At 51.5% G+C, this 20,911-nt stretch overlaps 1 protein-coding gene across 1 annotated transcript in view; it reads left to right on the top strand.

Annotated features, from left to right (window-relative positions):
- Positions 1-20,911, top strand: part of RABL6 (RAB, member RAS oncogene family like 6) — a 67,559-nt gene that overhangs the window by 30,991 nt on the left and 15,657 nt on the right. The window contains exons 8-10 of the mRNA XM_074608260.1: positions 2,377-2,480; positions 15,221-15,579; positions 17,829-17,994. Of these exons, the coding sequence (XP_074464361.1) occupies positions 2,377-2,480; positions 15,221-15,579; positions 17,829-17,994 (629 nt within the window). The remainder of the gene's footprint in view (positions 1-2,376; positions 2,481-15,220; positions 15,580-17,828; positions 17,995-20,911) is intronic.

The raw sequence follows: 20,911 nt of genomic DNA, 5'->3' as shown, positions 1-20,911 counted from the left end.
CCTCTTCCAGTTTAAAACCGTTCCCCCTCGTCCCATGGCTCCCCTCCCTGATCCAGAGTCCTTCCCCACCTTTCCTGGAGCCCCTTTAGGGACTGGAAGGGGCTGGAAGGTCTCCCCGGAGCCTTCTCTTCTCCAGGCTGAACCCCCCCAGCTCTCTCAGCCTGTCCTCACAGCAGAGGGGCTCCAGCCCTCCCAGCATCTCCGGGGCCTCCTCTGGCCCCGCTCCATGTTTGTCTTCCCATGAGGATTTTATTCTGTAAATTGTGTGGTAGATTATGGAATTTTTTTGCAGCAAGCACGTGTGTTTTCAAACATAGAATTAAAAATTCATTGCAGTTACTGATGCTAAACTTCAAAAAACAGTTATCAAAGTAGAAAACCTGAGTGAAAGTTGAGCATAAGGCAGTGGTAAAAGCAAAAACTTTTTCAGCTTGGAGGAGACCTGGGGTTTCTGTCCCGTCCCCTCCTGTCTGGGCGGAGGTGCAGCCTGGCCACCCAAGGTGTGGTGGCGCCGCTGTGCAGCAGTGAGCGCCATCGGATGCATCCCAGCACAAGTTGTCATAGAATCATAGGGTTGGCAGGGACCTCTGGAGATCACCCAGTCCCACCCCCGGCCAGAGCAGGGTCACCCACAGCAGGTGGCACAGGAACGCGTCCAGGCGGGTTTGGAATGTCTCCAGAGACGGAGACTCCCCCACCTCTCTGGGCAGCCTGTGCCAGGGCTCTGCCACCCTCACAGCAAAGAAGTTCCTCCTCATGTTGAGGTGGAACTTCCCATGCTCAAGTTTGTGCCCGTTACCCCTTGTCCTGTCCCCGGGCACCGTTGAAAAGAGCCTGGCCCCATCCTCCTGACACCCCCCCTTTCAGTATTTATCAGCGTTGATAAGATCCCCCCTCAGTCGTCTTTTTTCCAGACTGAAGAGCCCCAAATCCCTCAGCCTTTCTTCATCAGAGAGGTGTTCCAGTCCCCTCAGCATCTCGGTGCCCTTTGCTGTCCCCTCTCCAGCAGTTCCCTGTCCCTCTTGACCTGGGGAACCCAGAACTGGACCCAGTGCTCCAGGTGCGGCCTCCCCAGGGCAGAGCAGAGGGGGAGGATGACCTCCCTCCACCTGCTGGCCGCGCTCTTCTTGATGCCCCCCAGGATGCCATTGGCCTTCTTGGCCACAAGGGCCCATTGCTGGCTCGTGGGCATCCCGTTGTCCCCCAGGAATCCCAGGTCTCTTTCCACAGAGCTGCTGTCCCTGCTTCCCGTGCCACCGGGCATGCAGGCGGTGGGAGAGGGAGGGTTGACACTTGCAGGTGCTGAGCATCCTGACTTTTGACTCTAGGATTCGGTGTGTGAAGTGCCCGGCGTGCCCCCTGCTGTGAGCCTCCCCGGGAGGCCAGGCAGTGCCCAGCTGTGCGGCTGCGGCCGAGCAGGGGGGTTGAAGCCGTGGAGGGGGACTGTGGCCACAGACAGCTCTAGTCTTGCCCAGGGGATCCCAAAGCCTGTTCCTGCTGCGGTGGGCGCTGTGTTAGCCCTGTGGCTCGGGGCCGGTGCAGAGCCAGGGCCACTGGGCAGAGGGGCGAGGAGGCCGGTGCTGGGTGAGCCCTGCCCGCGCAGGCTCAGCGTAATGCTGTGGTTATTGAGCTCTTCTGGTTGCCATCCGGGCTATCCGGAGGAGTGTCCCATGACCATTTGCAATTGATTTGGGGCCTTTTAAGCCAGCAGTTCCCCTCAGCTGAGGTTTTTGCTTGGATTCTGTTGGAAATGTGGAAAGGGAAGGACTGAATTTAGCTACCCCGTGGTACATTAGTGAAGCCAACTCGCTCACTGCACACTTCAGCTGGCCTGGAGGGTCTGTCCCCCATCTGTGGGGCAGCACCTGAAGGCAGAGGGGCAGTGACTTCGAAAATTCCCCCGAGTTGACAGGTTGTGCTCACTCACCTCCCCGGACAGTAAAAAGAGAATTATTGTGAGGTTTTGCATCAGCTGCGTCCTACTCACAGAGGGACCTCGTTAGCACAGGGATGAATAAAAGATGAGAATGAGTGGATTGCACCTCTGTTCTCCGCAGGGGTTGGTACTGTTCTCCAAATGCAGCTGGCGGTGCTGGCTCTGAAAATCACACGTTATTGATTTATGGCTGAGTACCGCTCGCAGAACAAATTACTTTCTTACACACAGACTTTCTGGATTAACGTACTTTTGCTACTGCTTCAGCTTCCCTTTGTGCTTCTGTATTTAAACTGAACACCGTGAGAGGGACCGAAGCTCCTGTTTAATTGATTGCAGCGGGGAGAGCGGTGTCACAAGATCTCGCTGCACCCCGTGAGCACAGAGATCTCTTGCAATGACCCTTCCTGCTCAGACCCAGCTTGTTTTCCTTTCTTCAGAGGGAGACGTTGCTACGGCAGCTGGAGACGAATCAGCTGGATATTGATGCAACTTTGGAGGAGCTGTCAGTGCAGCAAGAGACAGAAGATCAAAACTACGAACTGTATGTCATTGAGCCATCTTTTCTAACTGTTTTGTTGCAGTCTTAAGTGTCACACAAATGTTGGGCAGCCCCAGCTATGGCACGTAGCCAGACTCGAGGGGTCCACTGACTGACATTTAGGGTTCCTTTGGATCTTGTAAATTATCACTTTTAAGTGGCATCAGCCAAAGTTAAGCATGCCCTTGGGGGTCCCTGTGAAAGGGTCTGGTTCCTCCAGGCACGTGGTCTTCGGGAGGGCAGTGGAGGTGGAGCTGAGCAGCGCGCCTGGAGGTAGCACGTGCTGACGGGACTCTGGATAAGTATGTTGCAGCCGCTGATGATGAAAGAGGGTGTTTTCCATCTCTCTACTGCTCAGCACACAAGTTGGTTCCCCTTCTTTTGGCTATTGCATTCCTGTGTGTTGTGTGCCTTGTGACAGGCGCAAAGTAATAGCAACAACACTCTTGTCTTTTGTTCCCTTTGAATACTTCTGGACTCCTCAGTGCATTTCTGGTTTGAGATAGTGGCTAGTTCCTGCTGCCTTGTGTTTGTTGGGTGTCCTGTCTGTTTGCTTGCTGCTTGAAACGAGCATTTGCCAGATTTAGCCCTACAAAGCCAGTGTATCCGTAGCACGGGGAACAGGAATCTCTTCAGATTTGTATGTTGTTGACAAATGTGTTCTATGAATTCCCATTGCAAGGTCTTTATTGCAGCGGTGTGCAAGCCAGAAAAGTCAACCACAAAATGAAATTGGAAAAAGATTCTTTACAGGCAGCTTTATTTGGAAGTTGGAATCGATGATTATGAAATATGCATGCACGGCCATTTTAACAAGCATTTTTCAGACCAGGTTTCAGGTTCTATAACCTTGGGCAGTGTGTTTTCCCTTGCGAGAACGCTGAGGTACCCCCCGTACACACCAAGCGGTACTTGGCAGAGCGTTCACCTCATTCCTTCCCTTAGGGACTGGTTAGTCTCCTCATTCCTCTCCTTAGGGACTGGTTAGTCTCCTCATTCCTTCCCTTAGGGACTGGTTAGTCTCCTCATTCCTCTCCTTAGGGACTGGTTAGTCTCCTCATTCCTTCCCTTAGGGACTGGTTAGTCTCCTCATTCCTCTCCTTAGGGACTGGTTAGTCTCCTCATTCCTTCCCTTAGGGACTGGTTAGTCACCTCATTCCTTCCCTTAGGGACTGGTTAGTCTCCTCATTCCTCTCCTTAGGGACTGGTTAGTCTCCTCATTCCTTCCCTTAGGGACTGGTTAGTCACCTCATTCCTTCCCTTAGGGACTGGTTAGTCTCCTCATTCCTCTCCTTAGGGACTGGTTAGTCTCCTCATTCCTTCCCTTAGGGACTGGTTAGTCTCCTCACTCCTCTCCTTAGGGACTGGTTAGTCTCCTCATTCCTTCCCTTAGGGACTGGTTAGTCACCTCATTCCTTCCCTTAGGGACTGGTTAGTCACCTCATTCCTTCCCTTAGGGACTGGTTAGTCTCCTCATTCCTCTCCTTAGGGACTGGTTAGTCTCCTCATTCCTTCCCTTAGGGACTGGTTAGTCTCCTCACTCCTCTCCTTAGGGACTGGTTAGTCTCCTCATTCCTTCCCTTAGGGACTGGTTAGTCACCTCATTCCTTCCCTTAGGGACTGGTTAGTCTCCTCATTCCTCTCCTTAGGGACTGGTTAGTCTCCTCATTCCTTCCCTTAGGGACTGGTTAGTCTCCTCACTCCTCTCCTTAGGGACTGGTTAGTCTCCTCACTCCTTCCCTTAGGGACTGGTTAGTCACCTCATTCCTTCCCTTAGGGACTGGTTAGTCTCCTCATTCCTCTCCTTAGGGACTGGTTAGTCTCCTCACTCCTTCCCTTAGGGACTGGTTAGTCTCCTCACTCCTTCCCTTAGGGACTGGTTAGTCTCCTCATTCCTCTCCTTAGGGACTGGTTAGTCACCTCACTCCTTCCCTTAGGGACTGGTTAGTCTCCTCATTCCTCTCCTTAGGGACTGGTTAGTCTCCTCATTCCTTCCCTTAGGGACTGGTTAGTCACCTCATTCCTTCCCTTAGGGACTGGTTAGTCACCTCACTCCTTCCCTTAGGGACTGGTTAGTCACCTCATTCCTCTCCTTAGGGACTGGTTAGTCTCCTCACTCCTTCCCTTAGGGACTGGTTAGTCTCCTCATTCCTCTCCTTAGGGACTGGTTAGTCTCCTCACTCCTTCCCTTAGGGACTGGTTAGTCACCTCATTCCTTCCCTTAGGGACTGGTTAGTCTCCTCATTCCTTCCCTTAGGGACTGGTTAGTCTCCTCATTCCTCTCCTTAGGGACTGGTTAGTCTCCTCACTCCTTCCCTTAGGGACTGGTTAGTCTCCTCACTCCTTCCCTTAGGGACTGGTTAGTCACCTCATTCCTTCCCTTAGGGACTGGTTAGTCTCCTCATTCCTCTCCTTAGGGACTGGTTAGTCTCCTCATTCCTTCCCTTAGGGACTGGTTAGTCTCCTCATTCCTTCCCTTAGGGACTGGTTAGTCACCTCACTCCTTCCCTTAGGGACTGGTTAGTCTCCTCATTCCTTCCCTTAGGGACTGGTTAGTCACCTCATTCCTTCCCTTAGGGACTGGTTAGTCTCCTCATTCCTTCCCTTAGGGACTGGTTAGTCTCCTCATTCCTCTCCTTAGGGACTGGTTAGTCTCCTCACTCCTTCCCTTAGGGACTGGTTAGTCTCCTCATTCCTCTCCTTAGGGACTGGTTAGTCTCCTCACTCCTTCCCTTAGGGACTGGTTAGTCTCCTCACTCCTTCCCTTAGGGACTGGTTAGTCACCTCATTCCTTCCCTTAGGGACTGGTTAGTCACCTCACTCCTTCCCTTAGGGACTGGTTAGTCACCTCATTCCTTCCCTTAGGGACTGGTTAGTCTCCTCACTCCTTCCCTTAGGGACTGGTTAGTCTCCTCATTCCTCTCCTTAGGGACTGGTTAGTCTCCTCACTCCTTCCCTTAGGGACTGGTTAGTCACCTCATTCCTCTCCTTAGGGACTGGTTAGTCTCCTCATTCCTCTCCTTAGGGACTGGTTAGTCACCTCATTCCTTCCCTTAGGGACTGGTTAGTCTCCTCACTCCTTCCCTTAGGGACTGGTTAGTCACCTCATTCCTTCCCTTAGGGACTGGTTAGTCTCCTCATTCCTCTCCTTAGGGACTGGTTAGTCTCCTCATTCCTCTCCTTAGGGACTGGTTAGTCACCTCATGCCTTCAGCGATTCTGTTGATGTCCCTACTCAAAGGGCTGGGCTGTGGGGGCCGTGCTCTCAGATTGTTTTCCAGTACTTTTGTTTATTACTTCCCATCAGTAATGGGAAGATACTAAAAAAGAATGAAGAGTTGGCAGAGCTGTTCCAAACTTAGACCAGAAGATCTTGATGTTTTGGCACCTCTCACGCTTACACCACCTTTAGCATTTGCTGGACCCTTGCATGTGCCGCTTCAGCTCGCAAATCCAGCAGAGAACTGCCTTCTGCCGTCTCTGCTTCTGGGTTAATCTGAGTTGGGCTGGCTCTGAGAAGCATCTGCTTACCACCAGAACTTAAAGCGAGCAGCAGCGGTGTGGTGCTGGCAGAGCTGGGATGGCAAGGAGCCCTAGTTCCAGCGGTGGGTATTGGGCTGGATCATCCCATCCAGTGTGACCACACCAGTGTAGGCCGTTTGATAACCCTGGTGTGCTTCCACTGCCACAGAGTGCCCTTTCTGGGTGCACGCTCCTGCAGAAGTACTGTGATTACTGGAGAGTATCATCTGCAGTGCGGTAGCATCCAGAATCCTGGGGCCAGGCAGGTCACGTTGCTCCAAGCACTGTGCACTACCAACGCCGAAGGCATGTTCTTGCCTTTGGGCCAGTTGATGGGTCGCAAGCATCACCTCAATAGAAGCCCTTTAGTCACCTGCAGAAACTCCAAACCCAAATGAACACTGGGCCCACGCGTCAGCGGGCTGTCGTTTTCCAGACCAGCTCGTGAGCGCAGACGGAACAGGATGGGGTGCGCGCACCCGAAGATGCCCATTGCCCGCCCGGGCGAGCGGCTGCCCTTCTCCTGCTGCGGGAAAGGGCTGCCCAGCTGCTGGGGAGGGCTGGCACTGCAGGGGGTTAATGGCGCGATTAGGCTGCATAATTGGCTTAACGTGGCATAAAAAATACCTTAGTACCTGCCAGAAGAGGAGTCACTAAAATGTTCGAAGCAAGACTTTCCCCGAGGATTCTGGTTTAGTAAATAAACTGACGTTTTTATGCAGCTGGCCAGCTTCTGCTTTCCCTTCAGCAGCTGCACATTTACGTCTCTGTACTGAGACCAATGCTTTTTGCTTTCAGAAAATAACGCTTCTTTATAGAAAGGTGTTTAAAATGTCCCCGGATGCTTCCTGAATTGAGCCACTGATCCCCGAAGAAAAGCATCGGGCCGTGTCATGTCTAAGTACTTTGACCACGCTGACTAAAATAGAGCGCTATTTTAGGATTTTTGAGGCTTTATTCCGAACCCCATGTTTGTTTCAGTGGCACCTCTCTGAAGCAGATAAACTGCAGAGAGGTTACTTCAGCCCCTGAACTGAAAAGTATACTCTTCATAAACGCATTTTTTATCCCTGCAGGAGCTTTTCAGGCTTGAGTCCTTTAGCCAAAGTCCCGATTTATAGAAATAACCACATCCACGTGGCAGGGAACTCTGGTTTGGGTAAAGTTCTGATTCTTAGTAAAAGCATAGGCTGGTGAACAGAGTATCTGTGCACACAGTGACTGTGCGTGGTGGGAATTAGAGCTTGCAGTTGTGAGGCAGGTCTGCAGTGCTCGTCGTTAGGGCTTGGGAAGGTCCTTGCATCCATACCAGTTGGATGTCCGTCATTTCGGGATTATCACATTCGACATGCTGCCGTTGTGGATGTCAAAATGAGCACCTGGTGTGGTTGTCCTCCGACGCTTACCTTGTTGTATACAGCATCTGCGTTGGTGCGGTGTGACTTGGTGACCCCGGCAGACATGCAGCCCTTGCCTTGGTGGCTTCGATTGAGACACTCTTGGATTTCTGCTGTCACTCAGCACGAATTGTGCGGCAAGGAGAGGTGTCCGCAGGCTGTGGTGTGGCTGCTGCCGCACCTCCTTCGAGGCGATTCCTGCTCTCCTGCCATAAAATCAGGCCGTGGAGCAAGGCGAGGTGACAGCGCTGGGACATCTCGGTTATTTCGTTCGCCCCCGTGCGCATCCAGGAGCTGCTCTGTCACAATGACCGAGGCTAAATTTGGATGGGTGAGAACAGAAAGAGCACGAGATCTCTTGCTCCTGCTGCAGCTGGGTACCCGAGGACGAGCCGTCATTGCTCCCAAATGTGGCTCCCGGAGAAGACACGAGGTGGCACACAATGCTGCTCCTCCGCTGCCGGGGCTCTGCCGCTCTCCGGCACAGAGGGGCTTCCAGCCGTTTCCCTGGGCTGGCTCCTCTCCGCCTGCCACATCTCTTGCTCTCCTGCTTTCCCGGTGATTTCTCAGATTTTACATTTTCCATGCTGGCAAATTTCATCCCTTTTGGAGTTCCTGAATTCTAATTTAAACAAACAGCAATGACTTTTTTTTTTTTTTTTCTTTCACTCTGTTTTGAATTTGTGCTTGCTTTGTTCAATTTTTCCATCTTTAATTGTACGCAGCTTATCTTCTGTCACAAGGAAAACTTTTCATGCTCAGTGTGCCTGTTCCCTCACTGAACGGCGCACTCAGAGAAATAGTTTTTGGGAAATTGTGGAAGCTCTTCCCGCATATTAATTTTTTTCAGGAATACACTGCTGGGGGAGACATTTGCGAAAGTTAGTAAGAAGCAGATTTAATGCATGGTTTTCATGAGCTTTTACATTTGGCTGCATTTTTTCTAGTATTACTCTTTTTTTCATGTCAAAAGGCAAAATTTAATTTCAGGGGTTAAGTAATCAGCTCTCTTTGAATTAACCTTTTTTTTTTTTCCCCTAGGGATTAATGTGAGTTAGTCAAAAGGAATACTTAAGTTATTCTTAGTGAGATATTCCATCTTCTTTCACACTCGGTTTTGAGAAGCTTCAGGAAATTGTCATCTGTAAACCACTGTGTGATTGTTCGATTCATAAGCATGTGAAGTCCAACTTCTTCACAGGAATTGTTCATGAGAAATGAATTTTCAGATCATTTACTCCTTGTGTTTAAGAGCTCTCGTGCAAACTGTTAGTCAGTTTGTAAAAATATATTCAAAGCGGTTGAACTTTGGGTTTTCTGAGGCGCTGTACAATCCAAGCTGCGACTTCTGCAGCGGCAGGACCTGTCCCAGGTTTGCCTGGTGATGGAGGTCCTTCTGGGTCCTTTCCCAGCGGTGCCATACGGCTGTCGTCTGCCTTCTCAGGGGACCCTGGACAGCCAGGTGCTTCTGTCCGGGTGGGGAAGATGAGGGACCGGTGACTGCAGAAAGGCGTTTGCTCTCTCCTGATGAGGGCTCTTCTTTTGGGAGACACACTGCCTGCGTTAGACAGCTTTATTTGCTACGAAGACATTGATTGCGTTCGGGGGGTTTATTTACTTGTTTGGTTTTTCCACATTAGAGCTTGTAATTTTGCGAATACCGCGGTGCTGAGTGACACTGGCGCTGTCTGGCAGCAGGACCTGCCGCTCGAGCTGTCCTCCTGTATCTTCAGCTACATTGAAGTGCAGAATCACACTGCCTAAAGGCTGAATTACCGGTTAGGGAAGTAAAACCGCTTTTGCTTTCCCTTCCCCTTGCCCTGCCTTTATCGTTCCCGCTTGCTGTGAATCCCTGTTGCCGTCAGACAGATCAGGAGCCAGTGCGATGGGACTCTCGGGCAAGTGTTTTGTGTGGGGCTGCGTTGGGAATTAGTTGCAGCTAACCCTACCGCCATCGACCGTGCTAGAGAAGTGGAGAGCACGGAGCGTGTCCAGTATGTTGTGGAGGGGGGGTTAACTGCATCCATTTTGTGTCAAGTGGAAGACCTGAGGAGCTCTCAGGAGCGGCCGTGCTCTCCGAGGCCCGGGCAGCAGGATGCCACTGCGCTTGGCAATGGAGTCAGGGCCCTGGGCTTAGGGGGGAATCGGGTTCAGTACCTTTAACCAGCCCAAAACAAACACGTGGAAATCTAACCCTCAGTGACCCCAGTTAAATCGATGTCACACGGCCTACTAATCTTCATTTTCACAATTAATAAAATAACCCAAAGCATTTCTTGCCACATGAAATAAGTTTGAAAAATTGATCACAGCACGTTAGAACCAGAAGCCAAAAAGCTTCAGGCTGCTCCCATCTTCAGTAGTAAATGAACATGAGCGCTGACAATTTTAGGAACTGTGAGGCTAACAAGCCCTTTTGTGCTTTTTTTTTGCTTGCTCTGGGAGCAGAGCAACGGGAACCTCAGGCCCTGATGAATTTTTGTTCCCACTGAGCGTGTTCATCTTTAAATTGCATAGAAGTCTCCTCCTGCGAGCGGGTCCAACTGGCAGTGAGTTCTTCAGGGATTTTGAGGATGTGGACTTGTGGCTCGGTCTGAAGTGGAAGGATTTAAGTGGAAGGATCAGTTGCTTAACCAACCCGATCTCCTTCTATGACCATGTCACCCGCCTTCTGGACGCAGGGAAGGCTGTGGACATTGTCTGTCTGTACTTGGGTAAGGCCTTTGACACCGTCTCCCACAGCATTCTCCTGGAGAAGCTGGCGAATCATGGCATAGACAAGTGTACTCTTCGCTGGGTTAAAAACTGGCTGGATGGCCGTGCCCAGAGAGTTGTGATCAATGGGGTGAAATCCTCTTGGCGGCTGGTCACCAGTGGTGTCCCTCAGGGCTCAGTTCTGGGGCCGGTTTTGTTTAATATCTTTACCAATGATCTGGATGAGGGGATTGAGTGCACCCTCAGTAAGTTTGCAGATGACACCAAACTGGGTGGGAGAGTTGATCTGCTGGAGGGTAGGAAGGCTCTCCAGAGGGCCCTGGACAGGCTGGATCCATGGGCCAAGGCCAACTGTGTGAGGTTTAATAAGGCCAAGTGCCGGGTCCTGCATCTCGGTCACAACAACCCCCAGCAACGCCACAGGCTCGGGGCAGAGGGGCTGGAAAGCTGCCCGGCAGAAAAGGACCTGGGGTGCTGGTGGAGCCAGCTTAACATGAGCCAGCAGTGTGCCCAGGTGGCCGAGAAGGCCAACAGCATTCTGGCTTGTATCAGGAACAGCGTGGCCAGCAGGAGCAGGGAAGGGATGGTGCCTCTGGACTGGGCACTGGTGAGACCTCACCTCGAGTGCTGTGTCCAGTTCTGGGCCCCGCTGTACAAGAGGGACATTGAGGTGCTGGAGCGTGTCCAGAGGAGAGCGACCAGGCTGGTGAGGGGTCTGGAGACCAGGGCATGTGAGGAGAGGCTGAGGGAGCTGGGCACGTTTAGCTTGGAGAAGAGGAGGCTGAGGGGAGACCTCATTGCCCTCTACAGCTCCCTGAAAGGAGGGTGGAGAGAGGTGGGTGTTGGGCTCTTCTCCCAGGTGAATAAGGACAGGACCAGAGGAAATGGGCTGAAGCTGCGGCAGGGGAGGTTTAGGTTAGATATGAGGAAGAATGACTTTACTGAAAGAGTGGTCAGGCACTGGAACAGCCTGCCCAGGGAGGGGGTTGAGCCACCATCCCTAGAGGTGTTTAAGAAACGTGTAGATTTGTCACTTCAGGGCATGCTCTAGTGGCAGGGATTGTAGGGGGTTTTTTGTGTGTGTATGGTTGGACTCGATGATCTCAAAGGTCCTTTCCAACCATGAAGATTCTATGATTGAAAAGCAAACAAGGAGCCCACGTGGGTGAGGACAGATAACCCATCAGGACTGGCGTGGCACGTTTGTTGACTCCCAATCCTGGCCAGAACAAGTGCACTGAGGTCTCAGCACGACTTCAGCTTGTGCCTCGATGGGACCTGCTCTGCTGCACCTAGCGAAGCTGCTTGTTGCACAGTAAGATTTTGAGTGAGTCCTTTTGCAAAGGAGTGGCAAAATGATAGAACAAGGAACACAGTGGCCAGATTGTATAGAATATGAGAAAAACCAGACACGTGGCAGGTTTGGCCTGGTGCGTTCCCAAAACAGCCCCGCTTGTGCCTCTGCAGAGTGTGCGTAAAGCCAGAGAAAGCATTCATGCATTATGTAGTATTTTCGAAGCGTGGAGGATGCTGAGACACCTCCACCCTGGAAATTACTGAGAGCTTGCTGGCAGCGTTTTCATGTGTGCTGTTTTTCCGCCCACCTCTTTCACGGAAGAAGATATGAATATGAAAGCTCAGCAGAGCTGGTTTATGCAGCCCGTGTAAAACGGGTATCCGACCATCCTTATTTCCCTGGTGTCATGGCACGCAGCACAGAGCTTGGCCCACGTGTCTGGTTGGGGATGAGGAAGGTGACACGAAGCACACACGCCACGGCTCTCCTCGGTGCTGTGCTGGGCTAAGAGCCTGTGTCGTGCTGTCCCCAAATAACCATTGTGTCTTTCTCCTAAAAATAACTTGTTCTTGTGCCCTTCACATAATGTAGGTGAGCAAGGCATAGGAGCAGGTGCAGAAGAAGCCTGCATGTGTGTTACTCTCCAGACTAGGTGAGCTGGAGGGAAGGACGATACTCTTTATACTTCAGTTATGTGGCATTTTTTCCCTCCAGCTCTTAAAATTCATGTGTTTCTGCAGGAGAAACAGGTGGCAGTCGCAGCCCTCCCTCCCTCCGGAGCTGGCTGCTTGCCCAGAACAAAGCAGGTTGTTTCCAAAACAGGCAGCTTTGGTCCTACGAAGTACAGTAAATCTTCAAATACCCTGATATCGTAAAGAGCGTCCTGCGCTTTGTTGGGTCCAGCTTTAAGGACTCTTGGAGCTTCATATTCTGCATCCTAAAATGAATATATATGAACTTTGTGTGTCCTTCAAACAGGATCATCGATCCTTTGTCTTCAGTGTACAGTCACCTTACCCTACCTGAGTCACCCAGTTGCTTTGATGGTGGGACCCAGTGTCCTGATCAGAGACTCAGAGGTTGTTCAGTTCTGTTTTCCTGTAGCGTTGGTGATTTCGCTGCTCCCATAAGCAGTCGGAGAGCTCAGCTCCTCCAGGAGGGCGAGCAGCGCTGGCATCAGTGTCTGGGGTGCTGGATGCAGCAGTGCCTGAGCTTGCAGACCTTCCAGCCAGGATCGCTGTTGCTATAAACAGGAACAGAGGAGCATGTAGATCAGCTGGGATTAATCTCTCTTCACAGTTGGGAGGCAGGAGTCATTAACCCTGAGTAGGGCTTGGGTGGAGGAGGGATGAGTACCACAAAGCAGAGCTATTCAGCCATCCTGCCTTCGGCTCGCCAGGAGCCCTGAATCAAAGCTCGGGGGGGAGGGATGACAGAATTTAGCACTCAGTGCTCCTGGTGTGGATCTGCGGAGCCGCGCATCCCGTGCCGGCAAGTCTCGTGGACGGCTTTTCAGGCCATAGCAATTCACATGGCTTTGTGGATTCGGAGCATTTGCTTTGTTGGACAAGGGCTGAATTGCAGGTGCCCTTGGTTTATCTTTCCGTCACCAGAGATGCCATGCGTAGTGTGCCTCCAGGGATGCTCAGTGGCATGGATGGTGACCCCCTCTTCAAGAAAGCAGTGATGGGCGACTGCTCGGCCCTGCAGCACAGTGACAACGATGCATTAAAAATACACTGTGATATTTTTGCGGTGTGTGTGATGCTTTGTGTGCCTTCCAGACAAACCTGATGCAGTCTCCACAGAGCTCAGTGCAAGAGTTAAGCTCCTTTATGTTTTCTCTTTGGTGCATGACAAATCATGCATCATTTTCGGTGGAATGCGTTGTCGCACAGCTCACCCCAGCTACTAGTCCCCTGGGAGGGAGGATGCTGGAATGGATGCTCCGATCTCAGCTCTGCCAGGGGCTTGTTTTGTTGCAGCCAGGCTGCTGGGTGGATAAGCACATAAGCCTTGCCCCAGATCCCGGTGGAAGCATCAGTGAGGCTACCACAGCATGGCACTGATTTGGGTGCCCTGACAGCGGTCCCGGGGGACGGGCAGTGGACGCCGTGTGACAGCCAGGCTCCTTTTCTGCTCCTGCCAGGCAGCGTTGCGGTTGCAGCCTTTAGTCCGCTCTTCTGGAATGAGTGAGGCGAGTCTTGCCTACCCATTCGCTTGTGGTGAACTTGGAGCAAGAGCACTTGTTTCCTAGCCCTTGAGCAGAGCAGGGGACTATTTCCTTTCTACTGCAGAATTTCTTCCCGTTTCTGTTACTCAGGATCATCCAGTTCTTTCTATATCTTGTCCCTGTCCTCTCTGTTGATGCTGCCTCCCAACTTGCAACCCCGTGAGCATTTCCCTAATCTCTGTGCCGCTTCGTTGAGATACTGAACTCAAGGCTAATCCTGGGGGAACTCTGTACTGCTAATACTGCTTTTTAGTGCCACCCTTTATCTCCACTTTATCCAGTTCCTTAGTTAGGAAGGACCCCTGGTTTTCCAATTCGAGTAACAGCTTCCTGGGAGTGTTGTTCCCCAGGGCTCCAGATACTGCTAAGTATATTAGTTTGTTCCTTAAAAGTATATCAGGTTGTTCCTTAAAATAGAAAATGATATCTCAAAGGGGTTTAGAGTCTTTTAGCCCCTGCTGTTTGCTTTCTGCTTAGCAGTCGTTCCAGCAGAGGGGTCTGGCTGGCTCAAGTCCCTGAAGGACGAGGTCGTGCTCTGCGGGGGAGAGGAGTCCCTGTTTGGACACACTCATTGCCTGGAGCGCAACCGAGTCCATCTTGCAGAAGCAGATGAACCCAAAGCCTCTGTGCTCTGGATTCATTAGGCTTAATGAAACAAGAGGCAAGACCATGACGTGCTAGATTTTATACATGATACTTCACTGTGGGTGGCCTTTTTTATATCTCCCAGCCGTGCGACATGTAGCAGATCTTATTTTGAGACCATTTCATAGCGAAAGCCTGGCTTTCTGTCAGTGTTTCTTTGCGTACAACTTGTGAAGATGCTGCTAACCAAACAGGCTGCAGAAGGAGGCTGCAGCAGCATCAGGCTTGCTTTCCTTTTTGCAAAGGCTAGAGCATTTCACCCTCTGTAGCGGTACAGGCTTTATTTCTAGTCAGGAATCCAGCCAGGACCACAACTTGCTTCAGAGCTTCTGCTGCTTGGCTCCGCTGCCTCCCGCGCAGAGGGGGAGTGTGTGCAGGGGGGGCTGCCTGTGTATCTGCGCATGGCGAGGAGGATAATTGCAGTCAGTCCTCTGTGAGCCCTCTGGATAGCTCTTTTCTTTTGACGCTCAAGGATTCTCCTCGCAAATCCATTCTTGGCTGAAAGGAGAGGTTTTTATAGCATTTGAGTTTTCTCGAACACTCTGATCTCTTCTATAGAGTCTAAAAATGTGCCGTTCCTGTAGCACTTACTCCCTTAGAGACATATGTCCAAGAACTGACTGAAGGTTGTGTTTCAAGCCCTGGCATGTTGTTATAGCCTGTCTATCCAGGGAGTTCCCAGCAGCACTGCAAATGTAGGTGTCACCCTGCGGTGCACAGCAGGTTGGGATTCTCCACACCTCGATGCAGATCGGGTGAGTTTAGCTCACGTAGATGAACCAGATTTATTGTGGCCGAGGGAGTCACAGCATCGCTGAGAGCAGACCTCTACCCTCCCAGCTCAGCTCAGAGCCAGAGCAGCCCAGCATCGTGCTCAGTGCTCTGTGGAGCGTGTTTTCTCCATTCCTTATATTTGCAATTTATCTTCCCTGCAGCTTCCTTGAAATGATGGAAGCCCGAAGTCGAGGACACACATCGCCACTAACAACTAATGGGCAAAGCCCTTCCTCTGGCTCCCAGTCACCCATCGTACCTCCGAGCTCCACATCAACGGGCAGCTCCAGCCCCGGCACCCCACAGCCACCGCAGCCGCTTTCCACAAGCTCCACCATCTCTCCTGAACCCCCCACATCCTTCTCACCAGTGCCTGCACCCGAGGCCCAGCAGCCGCATGCGCCTCCGCCAGCCACCGCCTCCCCAGCACCTCCGCCTGCAGTCCCACCGCCCAAGCGCAGCATTATTTCCCGTCTGTTTGGGACGTCTGCTGCGTCAGAGCCCTCTCCTCCCCAGCCAGGTAGGTGCTGGAGTGCAGCGTCTGGGCAGGATCTCACCTGCAGGTGCTTCTCGGTTTTCCTTCCATTTTTTGCCCTGCGAGAGGCTGAGCAGACAGGTGTCTGAAGAACGCGGGCCCTGTGTGTGTGCGGTGCGTGGCCAAGGAGAGCTGCGCTGTCACACTCTATTTTTCTCCCGAGCGGTGCTTTGGTTTGTCTCTGTGCTGAGCTTGGATGGGGGCAGTGTCCAGCCAGCTGGGTGGTGGCTGTGGCATGCTTCAGGAGGAAAGTACTGAACACGCAGGGCACGCTGATAAAATAACTGTCACCTTCTTACCAGGAGCCCATATGCCTCTTGAATAGCAAGAGAAATTGTTAGAGGAGCTATCTGAAGCTCTGCCTCCACAAGAGTCTGGCAGCTCAAAGGGGCTCCTGTGTGCTAACGAGAATAGCGGAGCGCTGGTTTTAAAGGTTATTCAGCCAGAAATGATCGTGTAAGTCCAGGCTTTGCAGCAGATTCCCCTCCGGGGAAATATGCTCCTTCAGAGATGGGCTGAGGAGGAGGGCAGCCCGCCTCGACTTCTTCCTCAGCGCTAGTACACACCGGAGCAGAGCAGCGCAGCGCTGGGTCCAAACCCCTCCCTGACCAAGTTGCAGGGCAGAGGCATCGAGGGTTTTGTTGCATGCACTTTTGCTGATCTGGACCTTAATTTGCCTGTCACATTCGCTTTGTTTGCGAAGCTAACTGGAGCTGCAGAGCTGGCACTGCCTAAAAATCATTAGCATGACACGGTTTGAATCACCCTTTGGAAATACCTTCCCTCTCAAGCTGTCAATCCCTAGAGCTCACAGCACTCTCGAGACACCCACAGAAAGAAAGGAGGAGGTGCTGGGAACACAGTTTGCAGTTTCAGATGTTGAAATCTTTCGGTTTTAGATCTGCACACGGTGTTCTGCATCCTGAATCTGTTACCAGGTATGACACAGTGCACCCATTTCGGTTTGTTGGTGACTCTTCCTGCCCAGAAACAAGCAAACAAAGAGGAGCAAACGTTAGAAATCCCTTGTCAATAAAAACCCCTTTGTCATATGGATATGTAGAAAAAAGATGTGTGGTCTGCTACCAGTGTTACAATCTTTGGGGTTTCTATTTTTTCTTGTTCTTTTTGTTTGTTTTTTTTAAATCTGTCACTTAGCTTGAGAACTGTTTCAGGCTTATGGCCTGCAGTCCTGGTATCTCAAGGGAGCTTTTTAGGAAGTTTGCAAAAAGTAGCTAGGAAAAGCTGGTCTGTCAGCGTTACTGAGTTTATGTCGCGTGCCAAGGGTCCGCACCTCTGCGGGAACATACCTCGGGACTCGCTAACTGGAAAGCGGTTGAAAAATCACTGTCGCAAAGTAATACTCGTTTTTTAAGGGAGCTGCTATTTAAGCTTTCCCTTGAAGTCTTGCAGTAGTAATTCTTTCTGGCTGTGTTTTTTCATACACCAACGCTACTCTATGGCATTAGTAATAGTGTTATTTGTATGCAAAAGTGATCTGAAAGCTGCGCTAGTAGCGTAAAATCTAGAGAAAAATATAGAGATCTTGTTCACCCAAAAGAAGAGAGCCTAGAGGTGAGGTGCAGTCCAGGCAGAGGAAAAAGGTTGAATATTGCAAATTCTGAGAAGGTTAATTGCGTTAGGCTTCTTGGTTATGCTAATTTCATGAGATTTCATTCTGATACCTTGAAGATGGGTACCGGTGGCTCTACAAATAAGCTGTATGAAAGCAGGTCTCTATTTGCAGTAGCTCTTGAGCTTTTGGTTACACAGGGCACCTAAAAGCACAGCGTGAAAAAATCCTGCCTTTGACAGTTAGAGTTGAAAAGGCAAGAGGAGGTGAGGGGGTGAGCTGAGCTGTCTGGAAAAGGTAAGGGAGTCATGAAGGGACCCCACACAGGAGCGGTGCGCACAGCATAGGTACAACATCTGGCGGTGGTATCGTCAGTCGTAGCAGTCACTGTAAAACAGGGTCAGCGAGTTTTTCAGGCTATTTGAGGGCCTGGGTCAGGTGTATTGTAAACCGCAGCGGCTGTGCGTGGTCTGTGAATGCCTTCATGCAAGACTCCGCACAGGTTTGAGTACCCTGTTCATACCCTTCCTCTTCCCTCGCTGTGCAGCCAAGGTCCTGCGTCGTGGCTGCTGCCACCCTGGGCAGGGGAGATCTGTGAAAAGCAAATTTCTGTCTTGCTTGTGGTGAACGCTGTGTTTTGCAACTACCGCTGCTAATGCAGATCCCGCTGCCGCCACTCCTCCTGCCCACCCTGAAGCCCCTGCAAAAGTACAGAGCGTGGAGGACTTTGTTCCTGACGACAGCCTGGACCACAGCTTTCTAGAAGACCCAGCCCCGCAGAAGGACAAAGGGAAACCGCAGACTAAACACCGTGTCGATAGTGAAAGGTAAGTCAAGGAGGATGGAGGGAGGGTGAGACAGGGACATCCCTGGATGCACGGTCCGGATGATGAGTCAGGCCTGGCTAACCTGTTGCAACTGTTCCGAAAGTGGTTGCGGAGCAATTAGCTGCCCCTAGGCCTTTCTGTCTGTGGTGTAGTCAGTCGTAGTGTTCACTGTCTCCCATTGAACAGTACACACGGCTCCCTGGGAATGAGGAACAGCGATAAAAGCTAGTCACCACCTTCATGGTTTTGCCATCTTGCTTTCACGCTCAGCGTTAATCCACTGGGTTGCTTTGGGTCAGGAAGGGATTTCCTTTCTGGCCGAATGTGCTGAAACATTTGAGATATTTTCTTTCTGGAACACAGCGCACCTGCTGCAGAGGCCCAGAGCATGGCCACGTTCCTTCGTGGCCTGGTTACTGCCATCCCTAAGGCATTATAAAGGGGTTTGTGTTTGTTGCAGGATGTTTGGGGGCACTCTGTGGCTTGATGGGATTCTGGAAGGAAGGATGTAGACAGTCGTTCTCCCTTGGGAGTGTCATTGAATGCTTGCCTGCAGATTCCATTTTCTGTCTTAGGTGCATTTCTTTTTCTCTGTCCATTTCAAATGTTCATTCCCAGGATTTTCTCTCTAAGTCAGAGAGATATGGATTTGATGGGTGGACTGTTCGCTGGATAAGGAATTGGCTGGATGGTCACATCCAGAGAGTAGCAGTCAACGGCTCAATGTCCAGATGGAGATTAGTGACAAGTGGTGTCCCTCAGGGGTCTGTTTTGGGACCGGTACTTTTTAATATCTTCATCAATGACATAGTGCGATCGAGTGCACCCTCACCACATTGGCAGTTGACACCAAGGTGAGTGGTGCGGTTGACACGCCTGAGGGACACGCTGCCATCCAGAGGGACCTGGGCAGGCTTGAGAGGTGGGGCTGTGTGAACCTCATGAGGTTCAACAAGGCCAAGTGCAGGGTCCTGCACCCAGGACGGGGCAGCCCCCAGTCCCAGCACAGGCTGGGGATGGAGGGATGGAGAGCAGCCCTCCAGAGAAGGGCTCGGGGGTGCTGGGGGGGGTGGGTGAAAAGCTGGCCGTGAGCCAGCAACGTGCGCTGGCAGCCCAGAAACGCCCCCCAGCCTGGGCTCATCCCCAGCAGCGTGGGCAGGGGGGCGAGGGGGGGATTCTGCCCCTCTGCTCCGCTCTGGGAGACCCCCCTGCAGTGCTGCCTCCAGCGCTGGGGCACCAACAGCAGAAGGACACGGAGCTGCTGGATCGGGGCCAGAGGAGGCCCCGGAGATGCTGGGAGGGCTGGAGCCCCTCTGCTGTGGGGACAGGCTGAGAGAGCTGGGGGGGTTCAGCCTGGAGAAGAGAAGGCTCCGGGGAGACCTTATTGCAGCCTTTCGGTCCCTAAAGGGGGCTTGTATGAAAGATGGGGACAGACTTTTTAGCAGGGCCTGTTGCGAGAGGACAAGGAGTAATGGTTTTAAACTAAAAGACAGTGCATTTAGAGTAGATATAAGGAAGAAATGTTTTACACTGAGGGTGCTGAGCCCCTGGCCCAGGTTGCCCAGAGAGGTGGTGGCTGCCCCGTCACTGGAAACGTTCATGGTCAGGTTGGATGAGGCTCTGAGCAACCATCTAGTTGAAGATGCCCCTGCCCACGGCAGGGGGTTGGACTAGGTGGCCTGTAAATGGTCCCTTCCAGCCCTAACTATTCTGTGATTCTATAACTCCGTCCTCCAAATGGCAGAGATGTGCTTGTGCTGTAGGCTGGATTTGCTTTTTTTTTTTTTGCTTTTTTTTTTTTTTTTTTCTTTTCCTGGCGTTGGTGTTTTTTAACCAAAAGGAGGGAAAAGGGATTATGTGTACTGGGCTGCTCAGACGAGGGGATGTGCAGCAAACTGTCTGAAAGCAGACTGTCACTTAAGATGTGACCTAAGCGTACTCACAGGCTCTGCATCCCTCCGCTTAGAATACTCCTTGCCTGCTGCCTCTTGTCATCAGCGCTGGATTAACCAGGAGAGTAATTACACGCTGATACAGCTCATCTGGCAGTGTGGTGGATTCTGCATCTTTGGACATCTTTGTCATCGTTCAGTGTTCTCTAGCTCAACCACAACAACTTGAAATCAATGCTGTGTGTGAGGCTCGATGCCTGTCTGATGCAGGTCAGCCTGAATCATCATCCCTTGTGATGGCAGAACACGTGGATGTTCTATTAAAAAAAAAAGAAAAGAAAAAGAAAGAAAGAAAAAAAGTAGTGATTGCTAGAAGCATGCTGGCCTACAAAGTGCCTTGCTCGTGGCTGTGGCTGAGCTGGGATATTTTTCTGTGTTTAACAAGTGAATGTCAGGAGAAACAAGCCTGACCTTCCTGGGGTTTGCTGAAGGGCTGGGTCCTGGGGTGCCCTTTGCGCTCTTTAGCTGCGGTTCTTGCCGTGGGTAGGAGGTTGGGTGTTTAACAAAGGCTCCTCTTCTCCAGGACGTCGGTCACTGGAAGCAAATAGGTGTTAAGCCATACAAAAAGCCAAACATCTCCAACAGTGGTGCAAAAGCCCTGCTCCTTGGTTGTAGAGTCGTCGTGTTCTTGGCTGCTATGATTCCCTTCTGCGCTCCGTCCCCAGGCTTGGTAGCCTTCCAGTGTGTATGAGCTGGTGAGGGCTTTCACAGAGAGGACGCTTATTCACAGCTTCATCCATTGATGACAGTGGTAACCATCTGCAGTTAGAACAGCTCGGTTTCCCTAGGAGAAGACCTTGCAGCGCATCCCTTCAAATTCAGATGCTCATTATTTCCCTGCAGCTTGGCATCCATGTCTTGCTCTGGTTTCTTTTGTGGTTCACAGAGTTTTCTCAGCAGTCCGGCAATTTTACCTTCTGTTTCTTGCCAAGAAAGGCCTACCACAATAAGCCTGATGTGCCGAA

This window comes from Larus michahellis, chromosome 15, assembly GCF_964199755.1.
Source record: "Larus michahellis chromosome 15, bLarMic1.1, whole genome shotgun sequence".
NCBI lineage: Eukaryota > Metazoa > Chordata > Aves > Charadriiformes > Laridae > Larus > Larus michahellis.
Note: the sequence above shows the minus strand (reverse complement) of the source record. Positions and strands in the feature narration are given on the sequence as shown.